This window comes from Indicator indicator, chromosome 16, assembly GCF_027791375.1.
Source record: "Indicator indicator isolate 239-I01 chromosome 16, UM_Iind_1.1, whole genome shotgun sequence".
Classification (NCBI taxonomy): Eukaryota; Metazoa; Chordata; class Aves; order Piciformes; family Indicatoridae; genus Indicator; species Indicator indicator.
The window spans coordinates 7,215,718-7,241,975 of record NC_072025.1 but is presented as its reverse complement, the minus strand read 5'-3'; the positions used below and the strand labels follow the sequence as shown (position 1 = coordinate 7,241,975).

The 26,258-nt window shown below is 36.9% G+C and overlaps 1 protein-coding gene across 3 annotated transcripts in view; it reads left to right on the top strand.

Annotated features, from left to right (window-relative positions):
* TJP1 (tight junction protein 1) overlaps positions 1 to 25,197 on the top strand; it is a 154,389-nt gene extending 129,192 nt beyond the window's left edge. The window contains exons 10-30 of one of the 3 annotated variants that reach the window (XM_054388068.1): positions 148 to 284; positions 1,758 to 1,863; positions 2,656 to 2,806; positions 3,333 to 3,441; positions 4,097 to 4,316; positions 4,752 to 4,936; positions 5,083 to 5,178; positions 5,621 to 5,703; positions 6,695 to 6,905; positions 7,412 to 7,512; positions 8,353 to 8,706; positions 9,121 to 9,372; positions 10,144 to 11,043; positions 11,357 to 11,451; positions 11,942 to 12,166; positions 17,012 to 17,194; positions 17,296 to 17,312; positions 17,875 to 18,316; positions 19,699 to 19,916; positions 20,946 to 21,029; positions 24,220 to 25,197. In XM_054388068.1, coding sequence (XP_054244043.1) covers positions 148 to 284; positions 1,758 to 1,863; positions 2,656 to 2,806; positions 3,333 to 3,441; positions 4,097 to 4,316; positions 4,752 to 4,936; positions 5,083 to 5,178; positions 5,621 to 5,703; positions 6,695 to 6,905; positions 7,412 to 7,512; positions 8,353 to 8,706; positions 9,121 to 9,372; positions 10,144 to 11,043; positions 11,357 to 11,451; positions 11,942 to 12,166; positions 17,012 to 17,194; positions 17,296 to 17,312; positions 17,875 to 18,316; positions 19,699 to 19,916; positions 20,946 to 21,029; positions 24,220 to 24,314 — 4,264 coding nt within the window. In that variant the 3' untranslated portion in view covers positions 24,315 to 25,197. Of the gene's footprint in view, positions 1 to 147; positions 285 to 1,757; positions 1,864 to 2,655; positions 2,807 to 3,332; positions 3,442 to 4,096; positions 4,317 to 4,751; positions 4,937 to 5,082; positions 5,179 to 5,620; positions 5,704 to 6,694; positions 6,906 to 7,411; positions 7,513 to 8,352; positions 8,707 to 9,120; positions 9,373 to 10,143; positions 11,044 to 11,356; positions 11,452 to 11,941; positions 12,167 to 17,011; positions 17,195 to 17,295; positions 17,313 to 17,874; positions 18,317 to 19,698; positions 19,917 to 20,945; positions 21,090 to 24,219 lie in introns of all 3 variants that reach the window. The other 2 variants (XM_054388067.1, XM_054388069.1) reach the window with 2 other exon arrangements.
* Positions 25,198 to 26,258: the final 1,061 nt, after the last annotated feature.

Genomic DNA, 26,258 nt, shown 5'->3' with positions numbered 1-26,258 from the left:
GTTGAAAAGTATTAATAATATGATAGCCTTAAAATTAAAACCTTGCTAAATAGTAAGTGACAAACCTGAACTTTGCTAATAAAATGACTGAGATCATAGAAGCAATTCTCTCTGCAGAGTGGATTTTTTTTTTTTTTTTTAATACAGTCTTCGAAGCAGAGAAGATGAGAGAATAACTAAACCAGGAGCTGTCTCTACACCTGTGAAGAATACAGATGATGTTTCTAAGACTATGGAAGAGATGGCAGTTGAAAGAAATGAAAAACAAACTCCACCACTCCCAGGTAAAAACATTAATTATCTATTTTGTTGAGAATGGATGACCAGTGAAAACTTTGTCATTGCATGTTTGTGGAATGATTCCTAAAGTCTTAGACTGAGTGCTAATGACGTTTATTTCTGAATACATAGTCTTTATAACCATAATCTCATTTAGAGTTTTGATCCAGGAAACCTACGTTTGCGGAGTCTGGCGATTGCATAGGGGTCGAACTCCAGTGTTTAGAGCTATGTTTTCAGGTGATGCTTGTAGAGATTTATATGGAGTTTTCAAGGTTACAATCTATCATTTCTGTGAGTCAGGCAGACTGGCTCTTACAAAGTTACTGTAGCAGACTATGTTTAAACAAGGATGTAGTTAAGCCTGTTTAGTACTACTGTTCCCAAGACAATTGAAAACACTCTGAAACGTTTTGTAGCTGTAGCATTTCCAGCCTAAAGTCATAAGAACAAGAAGGCATTTTCGCAAGTGCAGTACAACTAATACAACCAGAACAGAATTTCATCTCTATTTTCCAGAGGGGAATGATGAGTAGAAGATATAAAAGCCAGCTGGGGGCTCTGTGTGTGTATATATATGTATATATATATGTATAAAAATACGGTGATGTGACACTGTACAGGACAGGCTGAGTTAAAAGATTTTTGTTTAGAGAATGAGGCACTTGAGTGGAATTTTGAAAAAGAGAAACCTATGCAGATGATTTAGAGGGAGCTGTTCTCGAGAAGCTGGGTAGAATGAGAAAAAGCACATTCAAGCTTGAAAATATTTGAAGACTTAAGGAATGAGTAGTGATGCTTTTGCATGTAGTATTCAGTAGCCAAGTGAAGAACTGGCAGAGTTATGATGCTGGTGACGCTGAAAAATCTTGAAAATGAGAATAGTAGGTTTTCTGATGCAGCAGCCAGTATTACAAAAAGTCATAGAAGGTGACAGTGTTGCAGTGGTGTTATGGAAAGATGCAAATCAAGTAAGTTTATGTTTGCTAATGTAGAAAAAGGAATTGGCAGTGAGATGAGAAACATGAATTCTATATTTCTATACGATACTCAAAATTAATAGTTGGCATAATACAAAGCCAGCTAGGATAGGAGACTTTTGAGAGAGTTGTTAATCCAAAGTGAAGAAGTCTGAGACTAGCAACAAGTACCGTGGGGGTTTTGTTCCTTAGTGGGGAAGAAGAAATGGTCTGTTCTTGAGTGAATGGGAAGAGGCACACAGATATTGTCTGGATGGGAGTTTGGGATTTTTATTGAAGTTTGGGGATTTTTACTGAAGTGCTAATTAGACCAGTAATCACAGTGCTTTGAATGGCATAATGTGAGTATCTTCTGTTTAAGGTACTAGTTTTTCACTTCTGAGTGAGTTTGAGTGGGGTAGGGGAAGCCTACTGAAGCCATTAATCTCTTCATGAAGCTTTACTTTCTGCGCTTTGAATGACCTAAGGGACATTTGAAACTTTCTGATGTTTTAATAGAACCAAAGCCAGTGTATGCACAAGGAGGACAGCCAGATGTGGATTTACCAGTCAGTCCATCTGATGGTCCTTTACCAAATTCAACCCATGAAGATGGAATGCTTCGGTAATGTAACTCTAAACTCTGGCTCTGCCTGGTCCTTGAGCAAGCCATGCTTTTATTGAAGGTGATGAATAACCTGCATAAATGTCCTGATGTGAAGTCCAATATGCTGTCCTGACACTTCTGTTTAGAAATATTAGGATGAAGACTTTAGGGTTATTTCCTGAACTTTGTTGGCACTTCTGTTGCATAATATGCCATTTAAAAATCTATTCATCTATGGAAATCAGCAGTTACAATGTTGAGCTGGTGAAAAAAAATTGCAGTGTTTATCCCTCCCTAGGCACCACCACCCCTCCTGCTCTGTGTCCATCTCTAGAGAGAAGAGACACTGTAGTAATGAATAAAGGTCACTGCAGAAATGTGCCAAGTCATGATGTGGAAATGAGTCTGCTTTAACAGGGATTGCTTTTATGGGCATTAGTGTACATGAAAATAGATTCTAGTTTGGTTTTGTCTCAGGTACATCTTAATCTGTTTAGAAACAAAGTACATGTCCATGCAAGCATTTAGAAGGGGCACCATTTTTGGAGGAGTGTCAGAGTACCTCGCTTAAATTGCTGTCTGAGTGTAAGACAAGCTAAACTCACTGAACAAGTAAATACAGGTGTGTTTTTCGAAGCACTGCTAATGAGGGTGTTGTAATGCTGCAGCTCATCAGTTAATGATATGCATAGTGTTATATCTTTCTAATTGAGAGATAGGTAAATTAGTTCTTTGCATGTGTTCAGTGTCAAATTTGCTAGGATACTTAATGCTATTACACCTCTAAGTGAATGTTTTCTAAATCTTTAGGCCAAGTATGAAACTGGTGAAGTTCAGAAAAGGAGATAGTGTGGGTTTACGACTAGCGGGTGGCAATGATGTTGGCATATTTGTCGCTGGTGTTCTGGATGACAGCCCTGCAGCCAAAGAAGGATTAGAGGAAGGGGACCAGATTCTCAGGGTATGTCAAAAACAATAGCAATACGATTTTTCACTTGTACCGAAGCGAAGTTGTCCTTCTGTAGAATATGTTGCCTTTGTAGTTCAGGTTGTTTTTCCTGTATGTACTACTTAGATGACTTAATAGCAGCAGTCTCCTGTGACTGTATTGTTGCTAGGGAGGTTGGCAAGTTTTATGTCCAGTTTCTTGAGTGATGTGGTTGCTAAAGAAGCTGCTTTCCCCCCGTGCTGAATTGTTGGGTCAGTAAATTGTCAGAGTGCTCTCTTATGTTACTGATACTCCATAGGGTTGTTAGAATATAAAATGTGCTACCACCTATTATTCTGAAGGTTATGCTCTTATAAAGAAATAAAGGGAGACTGTTTAGAGGTACAAGAGATGCTGAGATATGCACTTAATGTGTATGTTATGAAGTTGAATTGAAAAAAGAATCTTAGAATAAGTTATTTTAGATCTCCCATTCTATAGTTAAATGTCTCTTAAAATGTTGTATACTAAGTCAAACTGATTACTTCATTGATACCAGGTAAATAATGTAGACTTCACCAATATCATCAGAGAAGAAGCTGTCCTTTTTCTGCTTGATCTTCCTAAAGGTGAAGAAGTAACCATTTTGGCTCAGAAGAAAAAAGATGGTAAATATTTGTGTAATGGGAGCAATGTAGTAGTGAATGACAGCTAACCTCTGCTTTGCAGAAAATTAGCACCTTATGAAAACTTAAGTTCTTCTGGCTTTGGGATAAATAAGTGCTACATATGGACTAGAGATTTATATTGTGACAGCATGTCATCACCACAAGTACAATTCCCCTAACAAAAAAAATATCTCTGTACAAAAAAAAAAACCCAAACAAACAAAAAAACCCAAACAACAAACCCAAACAAACAAAAAAACCCCACAAAAAAAACCCCAAAAAGAAACCTTAGCATCTGACAAAAATGTTGTCATGAAACCTTGAGGTGTGAGTGGGAGAGTCTGTTATGCTCTGGAAAAGGAATGGTTATGCTGATGCGCTGTGTGTACATAAACCTTTTTTCTCAGTAAGATGAATTCCTCCCAGAGGACTTGAATAAGCTTGCATTACCACTAAATTGTTGACTATGGCAGTTTAATTTTTTTGTAGAGTTTGCTATTAATAATTACACAACTCTGAGGCATTAAAACTTCTTGAAATAATATTGTATATTTGAAACAGAATTAAGGTGAGCCACTGCTTTTGAGTAGTTCTGAGCAGTAGAATCTCACTTTGAACTTCTGTGATGCCTTCTATTTTGGGGTTTCTTTTTCAGTTTATCGTCGCATTGTTGAGTCTGATGTGGGGGATTCTTTCTACATCAGAACTCATTTTGAATATGAAAAGGAATCTCCTTATGGACTAAGCTTCAACAAAGGTGAAGTGTTCCGGGTGGTGGACACTCTATACAATGGCAAACTGGGTTCGTGGCTGGCAATTCGAATTGGCAAGAATCATAAGGAAGTTGAGAGAGGTATCATACCTAACAAAAACAGGTACGGTCTTAAAATACTTCAGTTGCTGCTTTGGAACTACAACTTTAAACGCTTCATCTGTAAAATGAATGATTTGATAAGTCTGTAGAATACTAATTCAGAGAAACGGATTAGTCAGAAGAAGTGACTGTATTAAAACAAAATGAAGTAAATTATCTGCTCTATAGTTTTGCTTTTTACTCTTGTATGGTCCACAAAAACCCCTTCACTGTACTTTCAGTACAAGAGACAAGGCTACGTAAAGCTTTAGAAAGCTTTGTAACTGAGGATGCAGTTTCATTATCAGTAGTTCAGTCTTAGACTTTCCTTGTTTCTCTATTGGAATGTACAATTCAGCGTGTAGTAGTGTTTTTTTGCAAGTATAAGCTTCCTAGTCAAGTATTGCTTCAGAATCTAACTTCCTTGATAACTGATGGGGATTTGTTGTCACCTTAGAGCTGAGCAACTAGCTAGTGTACAGTACACGCTTCCAAAGACAGCAGGAGGAGATCGAGCGGATTTTTGGAGGTTCCGAGGTTTGCGTAGCTCAAAAAGAAATCTCCGAAAAAGCAGAGAAGATCTTTCTGCCCAGCCTGTTCAGACAAAGTTTCCTGCCTATGAAAGAGTTGTTCTTCGGGAAGGTATGGCTTTGTTCTTACCCTTGTGAGTTAATAGGCTTCTGTGGTTTGCTTTGTATTAGCCTATGCATTATGCAGACTATCTTGCATTTAGTTAAAATATACTGATGGCTTAAAACATTTTTGTTTGTTTTTTGCTTCAATTCTAGCTGGATTTCTGAGACCTGTAACCATTTTTGGTCCAATAGCTGATGTTGCACGGGAGAAACTTGCTAGAGAAGAACCAGATATCTTCCAAATTGCAAGTAAGTCTGAGATCAGATTTTTTCTGCAGTTCAGGAGCAGTCACTGTTCTTTGGCTAGATTGTTTTTCTGTATTGCTGCTTTAGCTGTTTACATGTTTAACAAGATGTTGACAAGGTAAAGGAGCAGGCTAAACATAAGCTTTTTGACTGTTTGATTGCTGATAATTCTCTGAACGGAAAAGTAATGTTAGCTCCATTTACAGGCTTCTCAAATCTCATTTTAATTCAGTACTGCTTTATCCTATTTGTACGTACTTCTCTGAAGATGTAGTAATTTTTGTAGCCACATTGGTGGGTAGATTTGTGTTACATTTTTGAAGCAGGAGTGTGTTCAATCTGAATTGACAATTTGAGCTGTGAAATGGTTTGGCTTATTGTAATAAAGGAATGTAGGCTATGTTGTAAACTTACAACACATTTTTTACTATGTCCTCTTTACTAGAAAGTGAACCGAGAGATGCTGGTACAGACCAACGTAGTTCTGGTATTATTCGTCTTCACACTATAAAACAGATAATTGACAGAGTAAGTTCTTCATCACCATTTTTCTTTTAACACAAGAGTAAAACTAGTATCATCAAGTGTCAGGTGTTCTTAAATGAAGGAGAATACCTGATGAGTATTTGCTTTTAAAATAACTTCTTTGTCTTTCTACTGGTAAGCTCCAATAAAAACCAACCTATCACTCTTTTCCTTCTGTATATTAAGAACTAGAAGTAATTCTACGCTTTGTTGCAGGTAGTGTTGTCCTCTATCTGTTAAGTCTGTTTTAAGCTGTTTCCTCTTTTACTTAAAGCCATGGTGTGACAGCGCAGCTAGAAATGGTTATTTCATTTAATGGAGTCATTAGTCTTGCCCTAGTACAAGGACTAGGGGGAAGAGTTTTTCAGTCTCACTTCCTTAATATCATTTAAACTTCTAGCATTAGTTCATGATAGGAGGCTCTACTCCTCACCTTTTTATTTCCTTCAAAACAAACTGCAAGCCTTTCAGATGCCCAGGTAGGTAGGGAACATAATTCCACCCCCAGTTTTAGCAGTGAAATGGACTTACTATGTTGTGTGTCCTTAAGAGAAACCTTGCACTGGGTGAAAGCTAGCCAGGTTCTTGCATTTAGTGATTATTTATTTGTGGGATTTTAGAAGGAAGATAGAGGTGTGTAATGAGACTAGGTCTTGTATTTCAAATTTTTTCCCCCTTATTAGCAGAATCCTCATAGGAAACGGCTTAGTTTAGATCCATCTTACTTTTGAGAAGAATTTTTCTTTATTTATTTTAATAGTTAAGAGCTCGTAGTTACGCAGTCAGTCCTACAGTTCAAAATGTACATGCCTGTGTAGGTTGGTATTGGAAGAAGTTTGATTTCAATTATTCAAATGAGAAAAGAATTTAAATCAATACTTCAAAACAGTGAGCTCTGTGAAGATAATACAAAATAAATTTGTGGAAGATGTTTAAAACCTATTTAGTGTGTAAGGGGTTCGCTTTCTTACCTCTCTCATTTTTATCGCAACAGGACAAACATGCTTTGTTAGATGTCACTCCGAATGCAGTGGACCGTCTGAATTATGCCCAGTGGTATCCTATTGTAGTGTTCCTAAATCCTGATTCTAAGCAGGGTGTAAAGACTATGAGAATGAGATTGTGCCCCGAATCACGAAAAAGTGCCAGAAAGCTGTATGAAAGAGCTCACAAGCTACGCAAGAATAATCACCATCTCTTCACAAGTAAGTAATTGGATATACTGGATTAGTATTTCTGAGTGGGGGGGTGAGAGGAGAGCAACATCTTCCTCTAGACTTTTCTGCCAAATAGATCATGTCAAGCAGTTGTTGACTTGTCCAGGTTCCCCTGTTCAACAACCAGTAGTTGGTTGATTGTGTCATTTGCATATGACTGCACAGATTTAAAGCAATTTGAAACACCAAAATGACATTTCTGGTAGATCTGGTGACTTTGCAAGATCATAAACCAAAATCAAGCATTTGAAAAAATAGGAAGATGATCTAGTTTTAAATTGAAGCCTGACTTTTTTCTAAGCTACCATTAACACAGTATTTTTCTATGGGACAAAATGTCCTAAACCATATCAGGCCTTAAGGTTGCTTTAAACACTAATGTTTATTATTTAAATCTCCTGGTTTTAACCTACCAGTTTATATTGCTTTTAGTAACAGATTCTTCTCATAGTCCTGCAGAAATCATAAGTCAAACTAACATTCTGTGCTTCTAGCTACCATTAACTTGAATTCAATGAATGAAGGCTGGTATGGAGCTCTGAAGGAAGCAATTCAGCAACAGCAGAACCAACTAGTGTGGGTTTCAGAAGGAAAGGTGAGAAATACTATGTGTGAAAAGAAAAAGAACTATGAAAGATTTTGGTGTTGGTTTTCTTTGTTCTTACTGGTATTACAGATGTGGGCAAAGAACTGTTGGAATTCCAAGTTTGGGGTTTTCGTTTGGTTTGTGTTTTTTTTTTTTTTCTTTTTTTTTTCCCCCCATCTTCCTTTTAACCAACATTTGAAAATATAGTTTAAGGTCTTATGGCTACTTAAAAGTGATTTGTCACTATATTGGTTGAGTTATTTTGCATGTTACATGGTGTACGTTAGATCCACCCTCTTGAAGAACTAATTTCAAGTGCTAACAAGTAAGAAAATAGTAAATCGGCTATTACTACGTGTTTCTTAATATTTGGATCTCTGTTTCTATTCAGATAGAGCTTCTTCCACCTCCTTATATCTACCTTCAAATCAATGATTCCAGTGTCATACCACTTTAGATTGTGGCTTTGTACCTTTTCAAACACCATGATTTCCGTGGATGCTATGCATTGTCCCCTCCTTTACACTGATAGTTGCTCAACTCTTTAGTAAAATGATGCAAAGAGCTAGACTTCAGAAAAGGCTTTTAGGTGTAAGCTTAACATCTTCAACAACTGAAACCAAGTTTCTCTTCCCCTGTGTTATTCAGAATTGTTGAATTTGTATATTGTTGCTGTACTGCTGGATTAGGAGTATAACTGTGTATCAGACTCTGTTCACAACAAGATAAGTGTATTCCATTTCTCCAGTTCTTAATTATCAACAAAAAAGTTTCCTAGCTTTATATTTCAAGTGAAATAACATTCTTATAAAAGTTATTTCAATAAACTCTGATTTTTGTTTGACACAGGCAGATGGTGCTACAAGTGATGACCTTGATTTACATGATGACCGCCTTTCTTACCTCTCAGCCCCTGGTAGTGAATATTCCATGTACAGCACAGACAGTAGACACACATCTGATTATGAAGACACAGATACAGAAGGGGGTGCTTACACTGATCAAGAACTGGATGAAACGCTGAATGATGAGGTTGGAACTCCTCCTGAATCTGCTATTACACGTTCTTCTGAACCTGTTAGGGAAGATTCTTCTGGAATGCATCATGAAACTCAAACTTACCCTACGTATGCATCTCAAGCTCAACCACAACCAAATCTCAGAATAGATTCTTCAGGTTTTAAAACTACTACTTCTCAGCCGGTAAGAAATTAATTTTATACCCTGATCAATATATGCTTACTTCAGGTTGGAAGTTCTCTGGAACAAGAAATCTGTGTTCATAGTCTGCTTACCAGTGCCATTAGTGCACACAAGAATGTCAACAGCAACAGTAATACTGTACAATGAATCGGTGAATTGTCTTGCCCTGTCTGTTTTAGTGACTCATTCAGGCAGGAGAGGTATTGAAGTACTGTTTAACTTGATGAAATGTTTTAGTTTTTTAATCTTCAACATAATGAATTTCTCGAAGTGCTAGTGCATGATACTTTTCAAGTGAATGTCCCTCTACATCTATCTGCTTTGATCAAAGCATTTAAATTATTTTAATATAAATCAAAAAGTCATATAGTGATTCAATAGCAGTATATTTAAAATATTTTAAACACTTCACAGAAAGCAGAAGCCTCACCTGCAGTCCCTTACCTTTCCCCGTCGCCTGAATCAAACCCTGCAACCTCATCAACCTCTGCAGTAAATGCTAATGTAAACCTAACTAATGTCAAACTGGAGGAGCCTACCACTGCTCCTTACAACTCTTACCAACCACAAGCGGGCCCCTTAAGAACATCAAGTACTGAGGGAGCTCATATAGTCCTAAGAGATCAAGAGCCATCATCTTTATCGCCGCATATAGATCCAGCAAAGGTACCTGTGCCACATTGTTGTGCTGATTTCCTGCTATATATCCAGCTAGCACCTGATCTTTTTGTTTTGCCCTTATTTGGACGATTCTTTCTCTTTTATTTTTATTTTTTCCTGTATGAGATCATTCAGGCTACAAAAAACAGTGCATCTGAATTGCTAAGCATCGTGTAATGTTTTCTGTGCATGGCTTCAAATTATATACTTCTCATTTCTTGAAAAGATGGCTTTTTTAAAAAGGGCTACATTCTGTATTTTGATTTTACTTTCTGACTTTTTAGCTTGTGAGTGTTCTGCTGTTTATTATTGAGGCCTTGAGAAAAATCTGTTACTTCCCTAAGATTACTCTAGGTCTTTTTGTACTTTAAATCATGCCAAGTCCTTCATCATGAAAATGAATCCAATTTCCTGGGTGATACTTTATCAGCAATGCCAGAACTAACTTCAATATGTAAATCACTTTATTTCACACTCTTTCCAATCTCTGCAACAAAGTGGTCCCTCAAACCTAGCCACAAACCCCAAAGGTGTGAGACTGTTACCTTTTTCTTTTTTAATTGACTTCTGTGATTTTGCTTAAAAATAGGACTAGAAGGGATCTTCTGTATCACCAAGCTCAACTCCCTGTGATCGCAAACACTGCATCAAATTGTTGTGCTTTTATAACAAAATTAAATCCAATATTTATGGCTTAGATTTGTTTAAAACATGGCATTTCAAAGGCAGCTGCAGTTACTCTTCATTTTAACTGAAAAGTATGCCTCTCTCTAACAGGTATACCGAAAGGATCTGTATGTTAATGAAGATGTGTCCAGACAAAGCTATGTCTTAAAACAGCCAGCAATTAATCACCCAGTACAGAGACAGGAAAGAGACCCAAACCTGGTCTATGAATCCCAGGCTCAGTATGCAGAAAAACAGCCGAGCAGGGACTATGAGCAGTCAACATATAGATACGATTCTACAAACTATGTAGATCAATTTTCTCGTGGTTATGACCCTCGCCTACATTATGATGATCGCGTGCCCCCCTATGAGGAGCATTGGTCATATTATGACGAAAAACAGCCGTACAACCAAGCAAGAACAACTTATGAAAACCAGCCACCTAGGGATCTTGATTCCAGACAAAATATAGAAGAGAGCACAGAACGTAGCTATTATCCAGCACAACCTCGTTTTGAGGAGCCCCCTCCGATGACCTATGATGGCAGACCTCGCTATGAACATGCACCCAAAAACTTCAGCTTCCCACAAGTGCGATATGAAGATCAACATACTGTTGGATATGACACGCATGGTAGATACAAACAAGAAGCTCAGCCATACCAGTCAGCCATATCTCGATCTCCTGAACCCAAGCCGTACTTTGACCCCCATGTAAGAGGCTATGAACAAGGTCCTCCTCAAGCTTATAATGCTAAAGTGGGACAATATGAGCCTTCTCATAGCACTTCAGGTGTTTCACTTCCTCCTCCCACTTCCTCACAAACCAAACCAGAAGTTTTGCCTTCTAACAGTAAACCACTGCCTACACCACCATCTCTAGCAGAGGAAGAGGATGATCCAGCCATGAAACCACAATCTGTGCGAAGTAGGGTTAAGATATTTGAAAGAAGAAGATCACCATCTTTAGAAAAAATGAAGGATCCAAGTGATCCATCAACTGTCAAGGTAAGTAGTTTTAAGTGTTTTTCATTCCTGCTTTTTTCTACTGAGACTACATTACAAGAAGTAAAATACTGTCTTGGGAAGAAAGTACTGCTTGTGCAATAGCCTCTAGAAACCTGACTGCAGCATGTTCTAAAAGCAACAGCTGAAACCTTTACTAAAACCAGCGAAGAGCAACTTAGTTGCTGTAAACTCTAGTTCATCTTTTTCTGGTTTTCCTTTTAGGGAAGGGGGTGGACAGTCTTTGTTTTCTTACTTCTTATGCTGTATCTTCCTGAATGTTAGAATAAAAAAAAAAGTTGTGCTTTTTTTACAGCCTCCAGAAGTAGCACCTAAGCCCACACTCACAACTGTGGGTGGTCCAAAACCGACTTCTCAAAGCCAGTATGAACACGACAAAACAACTTACAGGTAGATATACTACTAATTAATTTGGTTTTCGATATGAGATTATAATATTCAGAAAACACTTCTTACTGGTTCAAATTGGAAGCTGCAGAGTTCGAATGTGTCAGTGTGATGTCTGTGTCAATAGTAAGGTAGGGCATGAAGTCAGTTTTCTTGGAGATGATTTCTGGGAATTTGGGGAGCAACACAACTGTGTTAACAGCATTTTTGAGGAAGAAATTTAGCCAATATCTCCATCTTACTTTTTTCTATGCTTGAGATAATTGGAGAGTAAAACAAAAGGAAAAAGGTAAGGTAAAAGCAAAACAAGGATTTTCTTTGTGCTGTGCCACAGCTCATTTCCATGTGGTATAGGTTAAAAAGGCAAGCTGTGCAATTGTAAGTCTTACATTTTGCTTGCTTTGTTAGTAACTAGATTATGAAACAGAATTTTCATTTGGATACTTACGCTTGTTCAGCTGTGCAAGGCATCTCTATTATTATTCTTGATTAGGGCCCCAGAACCACAGAGACCTCAAGTGAAGCCACCTGAAGATATTGTGCGTTCAAATCATTATGATCCTGAAGAAGATGAAGAGTACTATCGGAAGCAGCTCTCATACTTCGATCGCAGGAGTTTTGAAAATAAGCCATCTGCACAGGTTGCTGCCAGCCATCATTCTGAGCCTACTAAACCAATGCATTCGCAGAATCAGCTGAATTTCACCAGTTATGCTAAGTAAGTTTGGGCATTTCTTCAGTTTGAAAAAGGAGGGAGGCCTATAGGACTAAACCATCAATTTTGCCCGGTAATGGAATTCCAGGGATTCATTGTGTCTAAGTGAAATTACTTTGAATTCACAAAGTCATTTTCTGTGTTTAGGTGTGGCTTCAGTTTGAAAACAAATAACTGTAACTTTTTTTTTTTTCTGGTAGATGAAGTAAATTTTTGTAGGTTTCAGGACCTTCACCTTACTACTTCTGCTTACCACTTACTAACAGAGCATAACAAAGTATTTCCTTTGTCTAATGCAGAGTGCTTAAACATCTTTCAAAGCAAAGGGTTTGTTTGTTTTTTTTCTAGTTTTGCATGTGTTTATTCTGTAGACAGGATTGTACACGTTAGGCATGTTTGGTATTAGGAAACAGGGACTTCAGGGAATATTACTGAGGCCGGAATTTAGTATGTTGATGGAAACATCTGTTTCCTGTATTGTTCTGCTTCCTTAATTTGGAACATTTTGATACAGAAATTCTGTAAAAGCTTGTACACAGATTTAGTTCAGGTAAAGAACTGGTTATACTGGAGGATACTTAGACAAACTTTGTGAATACTCTCCATAGTTAACTGAGCTTCCAGTATCTGTTTTAATTCAACAGCGTGTTTGTGACTGTTTCTCTAAAAAGGTGTCCTTGCTTGCTCCATGCAGGCAGAAAATTGGGGCATTTTTGAAGGCTTTGGTTGCATTCGTGCTTGAACTCCGGGCTATTCAGGTGAAACTGAAAATCTGGTAATCGTAAATGAGGTCTTTAGAGTGAAGTGATAAACTAGCTTTCTGAAGTTCTACAGTGCTAAGTGTGTGTGAACACACTAACTAGCTAGTGAACACACTAACTGAGAACACTGGAATTTTTCCAAAAGCTTGGTAGGTTTTAAAGGATTCAGGGTTTTGTGTTGTTTTGTTTTCCGTATTGCTTATTTTACATACTTACATGATAAGGAAGGAGTGCTTATAGTAATCTGTAAACAGTTCTGATTCTCGGTCAAGGATTTTCTTTATCCTTCCTTTGCACTTGCCTTGTGTCTTCTGATGGAAAGATGGGAACATATTTGTCCTCCTCTCTGGGCGTTATATGAAGAGACCAAAAAAAAACCCAAACCCTATTGGCTGGCCTCTTACTGCAACTACTTCATTTTCAGAATTGTTCCCACACAGAAAAAAACATGTTACCGTAAATTGCTCATTTTGTTCTATTGCCATTGAAATCTTTCATCAAATGATTGTGAAGATGAACGTTTTTCAGATGGAGGGTGTTGCAAGCTTCCATTGTATTTCCATTACCCTCTGCAGTAGGACTGTCACATGCTGAAAGACATGAGAAAAGCAACTATTGCGTTTTTGCTGCAAAACTGCTATTAGGTGAGAGAGATTGTTCCATACTTCTGTAGCTGCTAAGTTCTGGTTTTACTTGGATCATGAGTTGGTGCATAACTTCATGGCTTGTATGTATGGGAAGGTGACATTACTGCCATAGAGGAATAAGAGAATAATGTTTTTAAAGCTGATAGTTTCATCTGTCAGGGGACAAAAATGTATAATGTTTTTTTTTTTCAAAAAAAAAGAATGTAACCCTTATCAAGAAGGGACAAACCTGGGAAGGAAAATTTACCCAGAGTAGTCCAGTGCAAATAGACAAAGATTGAAATACTAACGCTATTGCTCACTCTTTTTTCTTTCCCACCCAGTGAATGTATATGGTAATTGCTAGTCTGTGAATAAACTCTTCTAAAAACGTAGGACTAAATTTGGATGATACAGGAACTGTTGATTATGCATAATTTGTATAATTCATTCTGGGTACAGAGGACAGGTTTTATTTACTCATGAGCAAATAGCTACAACTTTTTCATTTGTTAACGTTAAACTACTTAAAGTTCTTTGCCACTGAGTGTTGTGAAAGTATGTATTTTTCCCGATTGCATGTGTACAAATTTGTTTGCTCTTAGTTTGTTTGGGTTTATTTGCATCATTTAGGAAATTGGTGCCATAACTAATGCTGCTTTGCATAGGTAATGCCATACCAGCATTTTACAGTTGTCAGTAATTGTGGAATAAGGGATAGTTTCTCCTGATACGAGAACTTGTAGATAAATGTGTTTTAGTGAATCTAGTCGGAGCAATTTATGAGGCTTCTATCCCTATAGGTGAGATTTTTTTTTTTTTCTGTTAGGTTCAATGGAAATGAAGTAGCTTACCTGAATTTTGGAATGACTAGAGTTTAAGCTACTCAAATAAACCAGTTACAGCCTTATCTGAGGAGGCAGCAAGGAACAGTATTCCATGTTAATTTCTTAAACAGCTCTAGCTGAGCTGGTGGGTGTCTGTTACAGACCTGAGGCTTTTTGAACAGAAACTGAAAATCAGCAGTGTAGTTTGATAAATTTTCTATTTTATGCTGAGGCTTATAACCTACTGCCCAGTGATGTGTTCCAGTGTTAATTTCTGCATAATTTCAAGTTGAAGTAGTGTATTTGTAGCAAATGAAGTAGGAAACAGCTTGGAAAACAGCTTATCAGTGGTTAGAGGAAATTCATTTATATCCTCCAAAATTGTAAGCAGGCCTTTTGTTGTGGACTGCCTTCACTGCATACAAGTTCTGAACAATGTGGTTGAGGTTGTGGTTGACCCTTGAACAGGAGCCTGTGACAGGAGAATGATAAGATTAGTAAGAATGTTGAGAATATTAAGCACAACTTTGTGCTTGTTTGTGTTGTGTCAGCTTTCCGTTGTGCTCCCTCCATAAAAGTGCACTACACTTTCCATTTTCTAATTCATCAGAAAGCTGGCAAGCAGTTTGGATTAGGGGTGGAGTGTGGTGGATTTTGGTTGGTTGGTGTTTTTGTTTCTTTGGAGGTTTTCTTGTTTGGTTGGTTAGTTGATTTTTTTTTTTTTTTTTCCTCCTCCTATGGACTTTTACAGTGCTTCTCTCCCCTGATTAATAGTCCCTCTGGGAAGCAGTGATTTCAGGTGGGCAGTTTACTAAGGAAGTAGCAGCTACCCACCTGGAGCAACAACAGTGAATGTATGTGCAGCAGTAACTTAAGGATTTATGTAAAGTCAGGGGGAGTGGAAGCTTACAGAGCTGATTTAAAGGGATTTTTTTCCTTCCTCTTTTTTAATACTGATTCTACGGAGACATTCATATATATGCTGTTTAGCTCACTGAGCAGCACATTCATGTGGACTTTGAAAAGTTGATCAGCCCTTTTCTTAGTTTCATAACTACTCCTCTGAAGCAGTGGCACTGATGTCCAAAATTGTGACCCAGTACCTTTTTATCAATGTACAGAAAGTGAAGAGGTAAGGGGAAGGCATCCACAGGTGAAATGTATTTTCTTGCAACATAAGCAACGTAAGTATTAAAAGCCAAGGGAACATCTTCAGTATATTTGGAACATCTTCAGTATATTTTTGGTTTTCTGTCTTTCCTGGGGTTCATTAACAGTTGTTCTGAGATGTCCTTTCAGGAACTGTGGAATGTGATCAGAAGAGTTTTATGGTGTGGGCTCTGCTATTGATAGTGCTTTAGAAACACTTGCTATGAATGTACTCTCAGAACGTGATCTGCAAAGCCTTCATTATTTGTATGTTAAGACTGAAGATAGTAATACAGATTATATGATGAGAGATTTTGTTTACTTTTCTTCAATATATTGAATAGCTTTGCTTGAACAGATTGTAACAAATGGCTTGGTGTAATCTGATTCTTAATTTCAGTATCTGTCAAGATGTTGACCACTTAATTCACTGACAATCTCACATTACATCTAGTAGGTGATCATTCTGTATATGCGTAAGGTAAATGTCTTACCAGAAACATCACTGTTAAAAGTAATGTCTGCTTCAACAATCTTCTTGTGTGAGAACTGCTAGGACTAACATAAAAACTGTGAAGAAATAATATGCTCAAGATAGAATGACTATTTTCTTTCATTCTTCTGTTGCTGTTTGCTTTGCCATCACCTAGATTTCTTGGCTCTTACACTAGCTATGACTACTTGAAAAGGAACATCAAGTGGTAAGACTGCTGTTGTGAGGATGTTTTCAGGTGTCCTCTCGCTGTTACATTCCATCACAGGCATTATGTGCAATTAAAATTTTAAATGCACAAATTCTGACAGAAAGTGCAATAAGTTGTAGTCCAAAGTTACAGGTGTATGTGAAACAATCCATTTCCTGAACTAAACTTCTGGAGAAATATTTCTAATATATGAAAAATGTTTTGAAAGTAAGACTTCAAAGTTATACCTGCACTATGCACATAAAGCTAGTGAAGCTTAAGCTGATTGCATTTCTAATTAAGATGGCATTGGTCAAATATTAGGTGTATTTAGAAAAGTTGTACTAGAATCCATTGTCCTATTGGCTAATTACACTTTTCAGAAAGAAAACCACTCCCCCACCTACGAAAGTGGATTTATATTTTTATTTTGAAGACCTGCCAAATTCGAGAACACTTTTTCATTGAAATTACCCCAAATGAAATTGAAAAATGAACATCTTGTAGGCAATTATGCAAATACACCTGAAATGTCATCTGCCTTCTGTTTGCCATGGTTTGTGTTACTTACCTTCTTCTAAAGATTCAGTGTTGTCTAAATCTTTTGTGCTTATCAATAAATGTTTTTATACTTGAGTCAGCATATTAAAGACAAGACAATCATGTTTTAATGTTTATAGGAAGAGAAGGAAATCAGGGGATCATAGAAGAAAAAAATAGTAGTGAATGCAGGAGCTCAGAGCCTTGAGGAAACTGAAATTCAAATGTGTTGTTTTTTTTTGTGTGTGTACTATTTCAACAGGGGTAAAACAGCTGATACTGAATCAATGGATAGGCCTGTTGGTGAAAAACGCTATGAGCCCATCTCTCAAGTTACAACTCCTCCTCCTGTTTCTTCAGTCCAGTATACACAACCTCAGTCCATTAATAGTCCTGTCCTGTCTATTCCAGCACATCACAAGCCTGCACTTTCTGAAGGTGAGCAGTTGAAAAGCTAATCTGTCTTGTGTGGTAACAAGTATCACTTGTAAGTTGCTTGTGTAGTTGCTTTAATATGTCTAAAGTGGTAACTGTAGTGTTCTTCAGGAGGAATCTGGAATTTAGTGAAAATAAATTTTAAATATGTCACGAGATAGTTTTGTGAAATGATTTGGTGATCCTGTCTGAAACTAACTGGAGATGTCACTTCAACTCTCTCTTCCATCTTTGGTGGTCTCAGCAAAGATGAAGTAATATTTTTTCAGTACTTAAATAATGTCCTTCTCTGTGCCACGGACTACAATGCTTTAGGCATGACATGTATGCTTCTAAAAATGAAAGATAAGTTGTTTTCACTTAGATGGAGAGGATTGCCTAGTACAACTGAATTTTACAGGTTTGCAAATACATTTCGCTACAGGCTTTCTCTTTTTGTCATGCCATAAATCAGTGTAAGCTTTTTCTTGAAATGCTATACCGTTGTATTTAATGGAGCTATTTAATGAAACATTAGATAACTTGCCTGAACACAAAAACTGTAAGAGGACAGATGAGCTAAGATGATACTCCATATATTTTATATAGTAGATTAAGAATTGACTGAAGTATATTCTTCTATCATAGCATATGTGACTAGAAATTTCGGCTAGTTACTGACAAATTCTGGTATTTTGATTTGTGTTGCAGTTAACTCTGTGTCTGACCCTCCTCCACCTCAGAATAAGCCAGCAATTTTCAGATCCTCAAGAGAAGACACTGTGCAGTCCACTTTTTATCCTCAGAAAAGCTTCCCAGACAAAGGCCCCGTTAATGGAACTGAGCAGATTCAGAAAACGGTCACTCCTTCGTACAACCGTTTTACAACAAAACCTTACACGAGTGCTGCAAGGCCCTTTGAGCGCAAGTTTGAAAGTCCTAAATTCAACCATAATCTCTTGCCAAACGAAGCTCAACATAAGCCAGAGTTGCCATCAAAATCTCCAAATTCCCCTCAATCAATTTTGAAAGCACACAGCTCATCGCAGCCCTCCGAGTTTGATAGTGGAATGGATACCTTTGCTGTACAGGTCGACAAGCCTAAATATCAACCAAATAATGTTAATGCTGTGCCTAAAGCCATTCCTGTAAGGTAGGATGCTGCTTTTTCATTTATTTTTGTACATCTATAAGGGTTCATCTGTGAAACCTGGGAAAAACACAGCTAATTTGGTGTGGGGGGGTATTGTTTGGTTGGTTGGTTTTGGGGTTTTGTTGTTCGTTTTGCTTCATGTGGTTTTGGTTTTGGGTTTTTTTGATTATTACTTCATTTTGGTTTTTGTGTGTGTTTTTCTGTTTCAAATTTCTGTTGATGGTATAGTTGAAGGATTGATACTCATACTATATTTTGGTATATAGTAATTACTTCTCAATGTGTTTCTAGAAGATGGCATTAATTTTGAAGGGTAGCTGTTGCTTCAAATTGTATTCATTGTGCCCTTAGACACCTCATGGTACACTTGTTTAAAGAATATTTTAAAAGTATTTGTAAGAAGAGAAGTCACTTGAGTAGTTTCATACTGGTTCTCTTTACTGAGACAACTGCTTAACAGTAGCTTGTGCTTGCCTATCATGCTTTAAAGGTAAGAATTAAGAGCAGCAATTAGCAAATAGCTTAAGAATGTAGTACTGACGCTAACATTTGCAGAAGAATATTTTATTATTCTTTGATTTCAAAAAAAGTGATGCATGAATGAGTTCTGAAATCTTGCCAGATGTTTCAGAATCTCAAATGTGATAGAAGAGTGAGTCCTGTTTCTTCCTAAGCACCTGAGAAATATTTTGATGATAGTTTTGTAGGGGGCTAAAAATTTTGAGATTCCTGGTTCTTTGAGTGCAGTTCTTAAAAATTCACCTGGAATCTACTCAAACTTGCTATTTGGTAATATTTTTTTTCTTCTCGTTTATTTACATTCTGGCAGCTCTGAGAAAAATGGTGTAGGGCTGTTTGCTTGGTGGTTGGGTTTTGGGTTTTTTTTACAGGGCTTGTTTTTGATCTATATCTGAGTAGAAGGGTTCAGTGCAGCTTGGGGTTTATGAGTTATTACTTCTCATGTTAAAGTCATAATGGAGATTATGTGAGGTAGAAGGAACTTTCTAATGTTAATCACCATTGAATTTTTACTAAGCCAAAGCTTGTAGCTGGGGTGAGCTCTTTCTGTAGAATCCCAGAAGCTCACATTAGAAAACAGGGGAATAAAGTGGCCTTGAAAACATTGCTTTAACTAGATCTTGAATATCTTCAGATTTTTATGGGCTTTGGGGTCTCTTTGTGAAAATATGTTCTTCTCACGGCAGAACGTGGACTACTTCGGACTTGATCGTCCCTCACAGTCCAGTGTGGGACATGTTTAATGCTTTCCTAAAAAGTGTTAGTTTAGGCTGTGCTCTGTTAAAACACTAGAGTGAAATATGCCACTGACTTTCAGGAAGAAAATACTGATAAAACTGCTAGGCTTTCTGTCTTATATTCAGCCCTTCAGCACTCGAGGATGAGGAGGAAGAAGATGGACACACTGTTGTAGCCACAGCAAGAGGTGTATTTAACAGCAATGGTGGTGTATTGAGCTCCATAGAGACTGGAGTTAGTATTATTATACCACAAGGAGCCATTCCAGAGGGAATAGAGCAAGAAATATATTTCAAAGTCTGCAGAGATAACAGTATACTTCCACCTTTAGACAAAGAGAAAGGTAAGAGCTAGCACTGTATGTACACTGTGCTGTTATTTAATTCACTTCTTTTCAAACAGCAAAATAGAACACAAAAAAGATTTAATACACTTCAGTATATTTCTGTATATCTCTCACAGGAAGTATAAGCAATATTCTGCTTAATATTTAAAACTGCAAACAAGGTGGAGGCCCTAGGTTCTAACTTCAGAATATTTAACTTGTGGAGTTTCAAGTACTGATTTTAAACTTACTTTGTGATAAAGGAAGGTTCTAAATTATTTAAGTATCTTTGAAATTGTAGATTCTCCCTGTAAAGTGCAGAGATTTACTGTAGGCATTCTTGTTAGAAATATTTCTTCTTTTCAGCACCAATATAATTCTAAAGCATGTGATATAAACTAATTTGACCTGATTTAAATATTTGGGATTTACTTCAGCACTTGAAAGTACTCAGTTGTTGGTTTTGTTTTCATTTTCTGTAAAGAAAACATCTTCACAATTTAAAAAACAGTATTCTAACTTATATAAATAAGTGTATTCCTGACTCTTATTGATATGGGTTGACTAGCGTATCTTAGTTGAGAATTTTTTTTATACCAAGCCTGTATTTGTTATCACTAATCCAGTGCACATGCTTTTCCTGGCCTGTCAGATTCCCAATTCCTTTCAAGTCAAGAAACTTGAAGGGGTTAACTTCTTGAATTGCAATCTGCAGTTCCTTTATAAAACAAGACATGTGCCATAAATCCATGCAGGCAGAAAACCTTTCAGTTGTAGTGCAAAGAGAAGCACAAACAAGGATGCTTACAGATTTGGGAATTTATTTGGTTTGATGCACCTGCTTGGAAATCATGTTCCATTGAAAAGTCACTTGAGTGCTCTGAAAAGACTGAGCAACAGCCTTGCTAAATGCTATTCTTTACTGGCAGGTCAAAATGTTCCTGTTTTTTCTCAACCTTGCTTAACAGCTCTGCAGTGTAGTTATGTAATGCTTGGAACCCATTTCAAGGTGAAGCAGTAACAGGTTTTTCTTTCTCTTTACTATAGGTGAAACACTTCTTAGCCCCTTGGTAATGTGTGGGCCTCATGGACTAAAATTCCTGAAGCCAGTGGAGCTGCGCCTGCCACACTGTGCGTCTATGACCCCTGATGGTTGGTCTTTTGCTCTAAAATCCTCCGACTCCTCGTCGGGTATGCTGTCCTCCCTCTGTCCTTTTGGGGCTTTTGGGTGCTATCGTATAATTTAAGTTAATTTGGCTGAAAGTGATGCTGTGTAATATAAAGAACTCAATCATTGTATTTGTGTCAAACTCTCCCATTTCACTTTCATTACAAATGTCTTTCTTACATTTACTCATGGTGCAAATTCATAGCTAAAACCATGATAGCAGAAAGAGTAATATCTCTAGTCTGTTAAATATTACCAGATTTTTCTATTCTGTCTTCTTTCTTGAGGACTGCTACAGCTGAATACACTTGAAATGATAGTCACACTAAAACTGAGAGGAAATGATCATGTACCTCTGATTGGCCTTTGTAACATAACTGGTGTTTGTCTGTTGCTTAATTAACCATATAGGACTCTGGCAAATCTTAATCTGCATGCTCATAAGTCATGATTTAACTCCTGTTAACTTTTTCCATGTGTGCAAGTTGATGCTAAAAATTGGGTCACTTAAGAAAACTATAGTGTTCAGTAAAAGCATTTACAATTCATGCTAATGTAGCTGGATTTTCCACAAGACTTTTCTTGCTTGTTTCTGCCTATTTCTTCTCTACCGCCTTTAACCCAGAAGTTTATAGTAAAAGTTGCAACTAGATTGCAATTTTATTTACCTGTTCTTTTTTACCTCAGTGTGGCTTTTTGGGATGAGGGGGAGAATGTATTGACTGAAATTGTCAATGAGGAGCCTAATTGAGAGTTCCGGGCAAGTTTCAAGCAATTTCATGAAATGGCTGTGAGGTTACAGAGATGTAAAAAGGAATGTTTTCACATCTGGGGAAAAAGTCTTAAGGTTTATTCAGCTACCTTCAAAATTTATGGTGGAAGGTTCAACCTATTAATGTGTATGTATGATCTAAGTAATGACTGGATGATATACTTCTGTATACAGCATTTAAGCCACCATGTATCTTCCATCACTAATGTATCTATCACTGTCAACACCAAAGCACTGATGCTTTGAAAGATCAAAGCATCAGCCCCTTGATGGGGATTCAATAGCCTGGAGGTATTAACGGCAATTTTTAGTTGTTTTTTATAACCTATTATATGCATGTGTTGCATGCATCTATTTAACAATGTGTGTATCCATGGCAGTGTTAAAACATGGGCTCGTAAATGATAGGGTCCCAGAAGTTATGACAATTACATACAAAACTGACACACTTCCTTTGTAACTAATAGCACCTGTTCATGAACTTACTTGAAGTGGAGGGAGAGGACTCAAATGATCTAAACGATAACTGAAGTTGAGACATTTTTCTCCTTTTCCAAAATGGGGTGTGTGTATGCATGTGTGGGTGAGAGTGTGTATATTTAAACCCTAACACTTTCTGTACTGTAAATATAACACCACATTCTGTTAATCTGAAATGGGATGTATATCATAACATTGCTCTTTTGAGACAAAAACTAGGCAATTCTGTCTTATGATATGTAAGTAGACCATACTGTGTCTTAAATAAATAATTGTTTTCTCTCTTTCTAAATTAGTTGGTTATGGGACTCTGATTTTTGAGATGGCTTTATAATAACAGCTTATACAATTTTCTGGGATTCTTCTCTCCTCGATTGTCTACACTACTTCATCTTTTCTCAGTGTATCCATGTTCTGTCTTAAAAGTGACATTCATTTGCACTTACTAACATTCTTTCTGCTGCATTTAAGCCTATATTTTACTGTTAAACCCCTTCAAAAGTTTTAATGATTCTGGTATTAAAACTGGTTGGGGAAAAAAAATTGCCTTTTCTGGCCACACCTAGACTGCATTAGTAAAAAAAACACTGAAGGATCTTTTTTTCTTATTTCAAAGCAGTTGTGTGCAAGTATGGGAAAAACATTTTCAACAGCTAGAGGTTGCACTGGCTACAGTCTAATCCTTACTATGTACTTAAGAGGAAACATTGGAAAAAAAGTTTGCTGTCTCATGTGCAAAACGAGGACCTGGTTGTCCTAAAGTCCTGTTTTACCCTTCTAATGTATTTGATCATGCAACTTTTGAATGGAATTCCTTACACTGATAAAGTGAAAAATCCTCCAGCATTATTGAGCTTCCTGGCCAAAATCAGCAGTCTTGGCTGGTTGCAGTAAACTTGTTTTTGCATCCTCTAACAATACACAGGCCACTTCTATTCTTTGTCCCTACATCAGATGTTGCCATCACTCAGTGCATTGTGTACTTCATTTTGTTTTCATGAGTTCTTCAAGAAAATGACATGGTATTTACATGAGTCTAATTTAATACAGAGGGCTCAGGTGTTTGCAGTCTGTGTGACTGGGTTCTCTAACATGTACTTTTCTCAAGGCAGATCTGTTTTGGCCAAGCCATTTAATGTATTGTATCTGCAAATTTAAAAACTTCAGTGCATCTTTCAACTGTTCTACTATAGTGGGATGAGGACACTTTGTATAGTTGCAGCATTGAGTACTAGGGTTTAGGTGGGTAAAAAAAGAATCTTCTGTCCAGCTGAAGGAGACAATGGAGTGTAAACTATGTCTGATGAGGTGGCAGCTGATGACTTTCCCTTGTAACACAATGTTACACAGAACCTTTGACCATGAATTATAAGATCTGTTGTAAAAATTTTTAGATATGTACCAATGAACAAGAATCCTTTTTAGAATGCCAGTATTTCAGGCAGGGCTATATTTGATTTAGTTGCCAAATTATGAAACCCTTCTCTCGCCTTTGTTCAGAACTGTTCCAAGAAACTTCAAATGCATCTTACTCAGATTAGCTTTAATTTTTTTTTTTTATTTTTTCTGGCAATTTTGGAAAGAGCCAATGAGTATCTGATTCACTGTTAACACTTCTCAAGTAGAATGACATTTAACACCTCCTGAGTGCCACAGCATCCCTTTTGAATAACTGACCTGTGCTATATATATGAAAACAAAGGGTTAACTTTTTATTAATAACATACAAACTGCAGCATGTTTTGGTTGTTGTTTTTTTTTTTTTTAATAAATCACCAAACAAGAAAAAAACAGGCGTTTATTCAAAACTTAGAAGCTCCTGTCCAAAAGCTTGGTTATTTCAAGATGTACACTGTTTGACAGCAGATACTAAACACCAGCATTGTGTTTTCCTCCCACAGGTGACCCCAAAACCTGGCAGAACAAGTCTCTTCCTGGGGATCCAAACTATCTTGTTGGAGCAAACTGTGTCTCAGTCCTAATTGACCACTTCTAAATATTAAGTTAGCTGAGTAAATAATGTGAAACTGAGCTGGACCTTACATATAACCTGAACCACTCTATCAAGTATTAACTGTTCTATAAGTGATAATGGATCTTAGTGTTTAAGCATCTTGCTTTAACTAACAGTGGTTTAGCAAGAACACTCTTTGAACCATGGTCGCAATACATACCACAAGCAGGGAGTGTGCAGTGGGAACAAGGTAGGGATTTTGTAGGTTCTGTATGCTTTGTTTTGTTGGTTATACTTTTGTGGGGGTTTTATTTCTTTTCTTGTTATTCTGTTTTTTTTTTTTTTGTTTGTTTGCTTGTTTTTTAAAGGACACTACTATTATTTGGTTGCTTTAAATGTGAAAGAACCAATGGAATTATTCAAAGGAACTGAAGTTGTTTCATACTCCACTGGCAAAACCACAGAATTTGGCCTACTTTTTTATGACTGTGTAACTTAGACTATACTTTGAGTCTCTAGTTTTTAAATGATTTTTGATGTACATGTCTAATGAAATGGCAGTCAACTTGGGGAAGCACAGTTTGGATGTTTTCCTCCACTGAGAGGCTAATGCAAACACATCTACTTACTGTATATTGATACATTGTCATGAGAACAGGGGGGAGGGGGAAAAGCATGTGGGATGACTATGGTTCAGTTGCCTCTGTGGATTTGTAAATTAACCACATTATTTCAGACCTATTAACCAGCAGGGATGCCTTACCCTCATGTTTTTAGTCTTAGCTCTCATAGTTCTCTGTATGAAGTTTGTATGGCTTTTGTGCTTACCTAGATAATATATCATGAGAGACTGGGGAAAGAGTTTAAAAAAACCTAAAACAACAAAAAACAAGAAAAAAACCCCACCACCACTACAAAAAAAAAAAAAAAAGGAAAAAACTAAACAACTTGTGAGTTTGGTTTAGAGAATGAGTATTGTTTGTGTTCATCGGCCAGAAGAGAACCAGAAGAAGAAAATGATGGTATGTTTTACGCTATGCATTTGAAAATTTATAGATGCTATAGACTGCTTGTATATAATGCATAATTACCACTTTTGTTCTTGGTTTGTAAATTAACTTTTATAAGCATTACCTTTTTATATATATAAATATATATAAAAACAAACAAAGTTTCTTAAGGATATCTTTGTATTCTCATACCTTTTGAGCCTTGAACTTTGACATCTGCAGCAATAAAGCAGCATTTCTACAATATACAAACAAGGACATTTTTTAAAAATGCACAAAGTTGTTATCTTTTTAAGTGCTGCATTTAAAGAATATAACTCAGAATTCTCTACTTTGATTAAATTCTTGAAAAGTATCCCTACTGTAATTTGTCATAAGGATGCTGTAATACGTGCCCTGAAATGTATTTTTTTACTAATAGACAATTTATTACGGCACAATGGCACTACTACTGTTTAGATAATATACCACTGCATTCTGTTAATGAGTTATTAGCTATTCAGGTGTGGCTGATTTTTTTTTTTTCTCTGCAGTTATTAAAATTACACGTTTCTAAATATACAGAATAAAACGGTTTTTAAAATAATAAAGGAGACTGTAGTACCTTATTGTTTCTGAAATGTATTTATGTCAATGTGACAAAATCAATTTTGACTTTAATGCAAGTAGGCAGCTGGATTCTGCACTGTGTTTGTATGTGAAACAGAACTCTTCTCTGGAGTTAGTTGGAGGTGTCTGCAGAAGGGCTTCTGAAATGAACTCCAGTGTGGACCCATTGGAAATCCTTGATATGGCGTGGTAGACTTGTCCTTAGAATCACTATGTTGTGGTGCTAGTTTACTACTTAGATCTGTTCTTCAGAGTACTTCAGTAGTGTTCCAGCACACACAGATTTACATATACTTTAGTTATACAATATTCCTACAGAATCCCAATATTAGCCCTGTTTGGAGTACTTAGTGGCTAACTAGTAGGC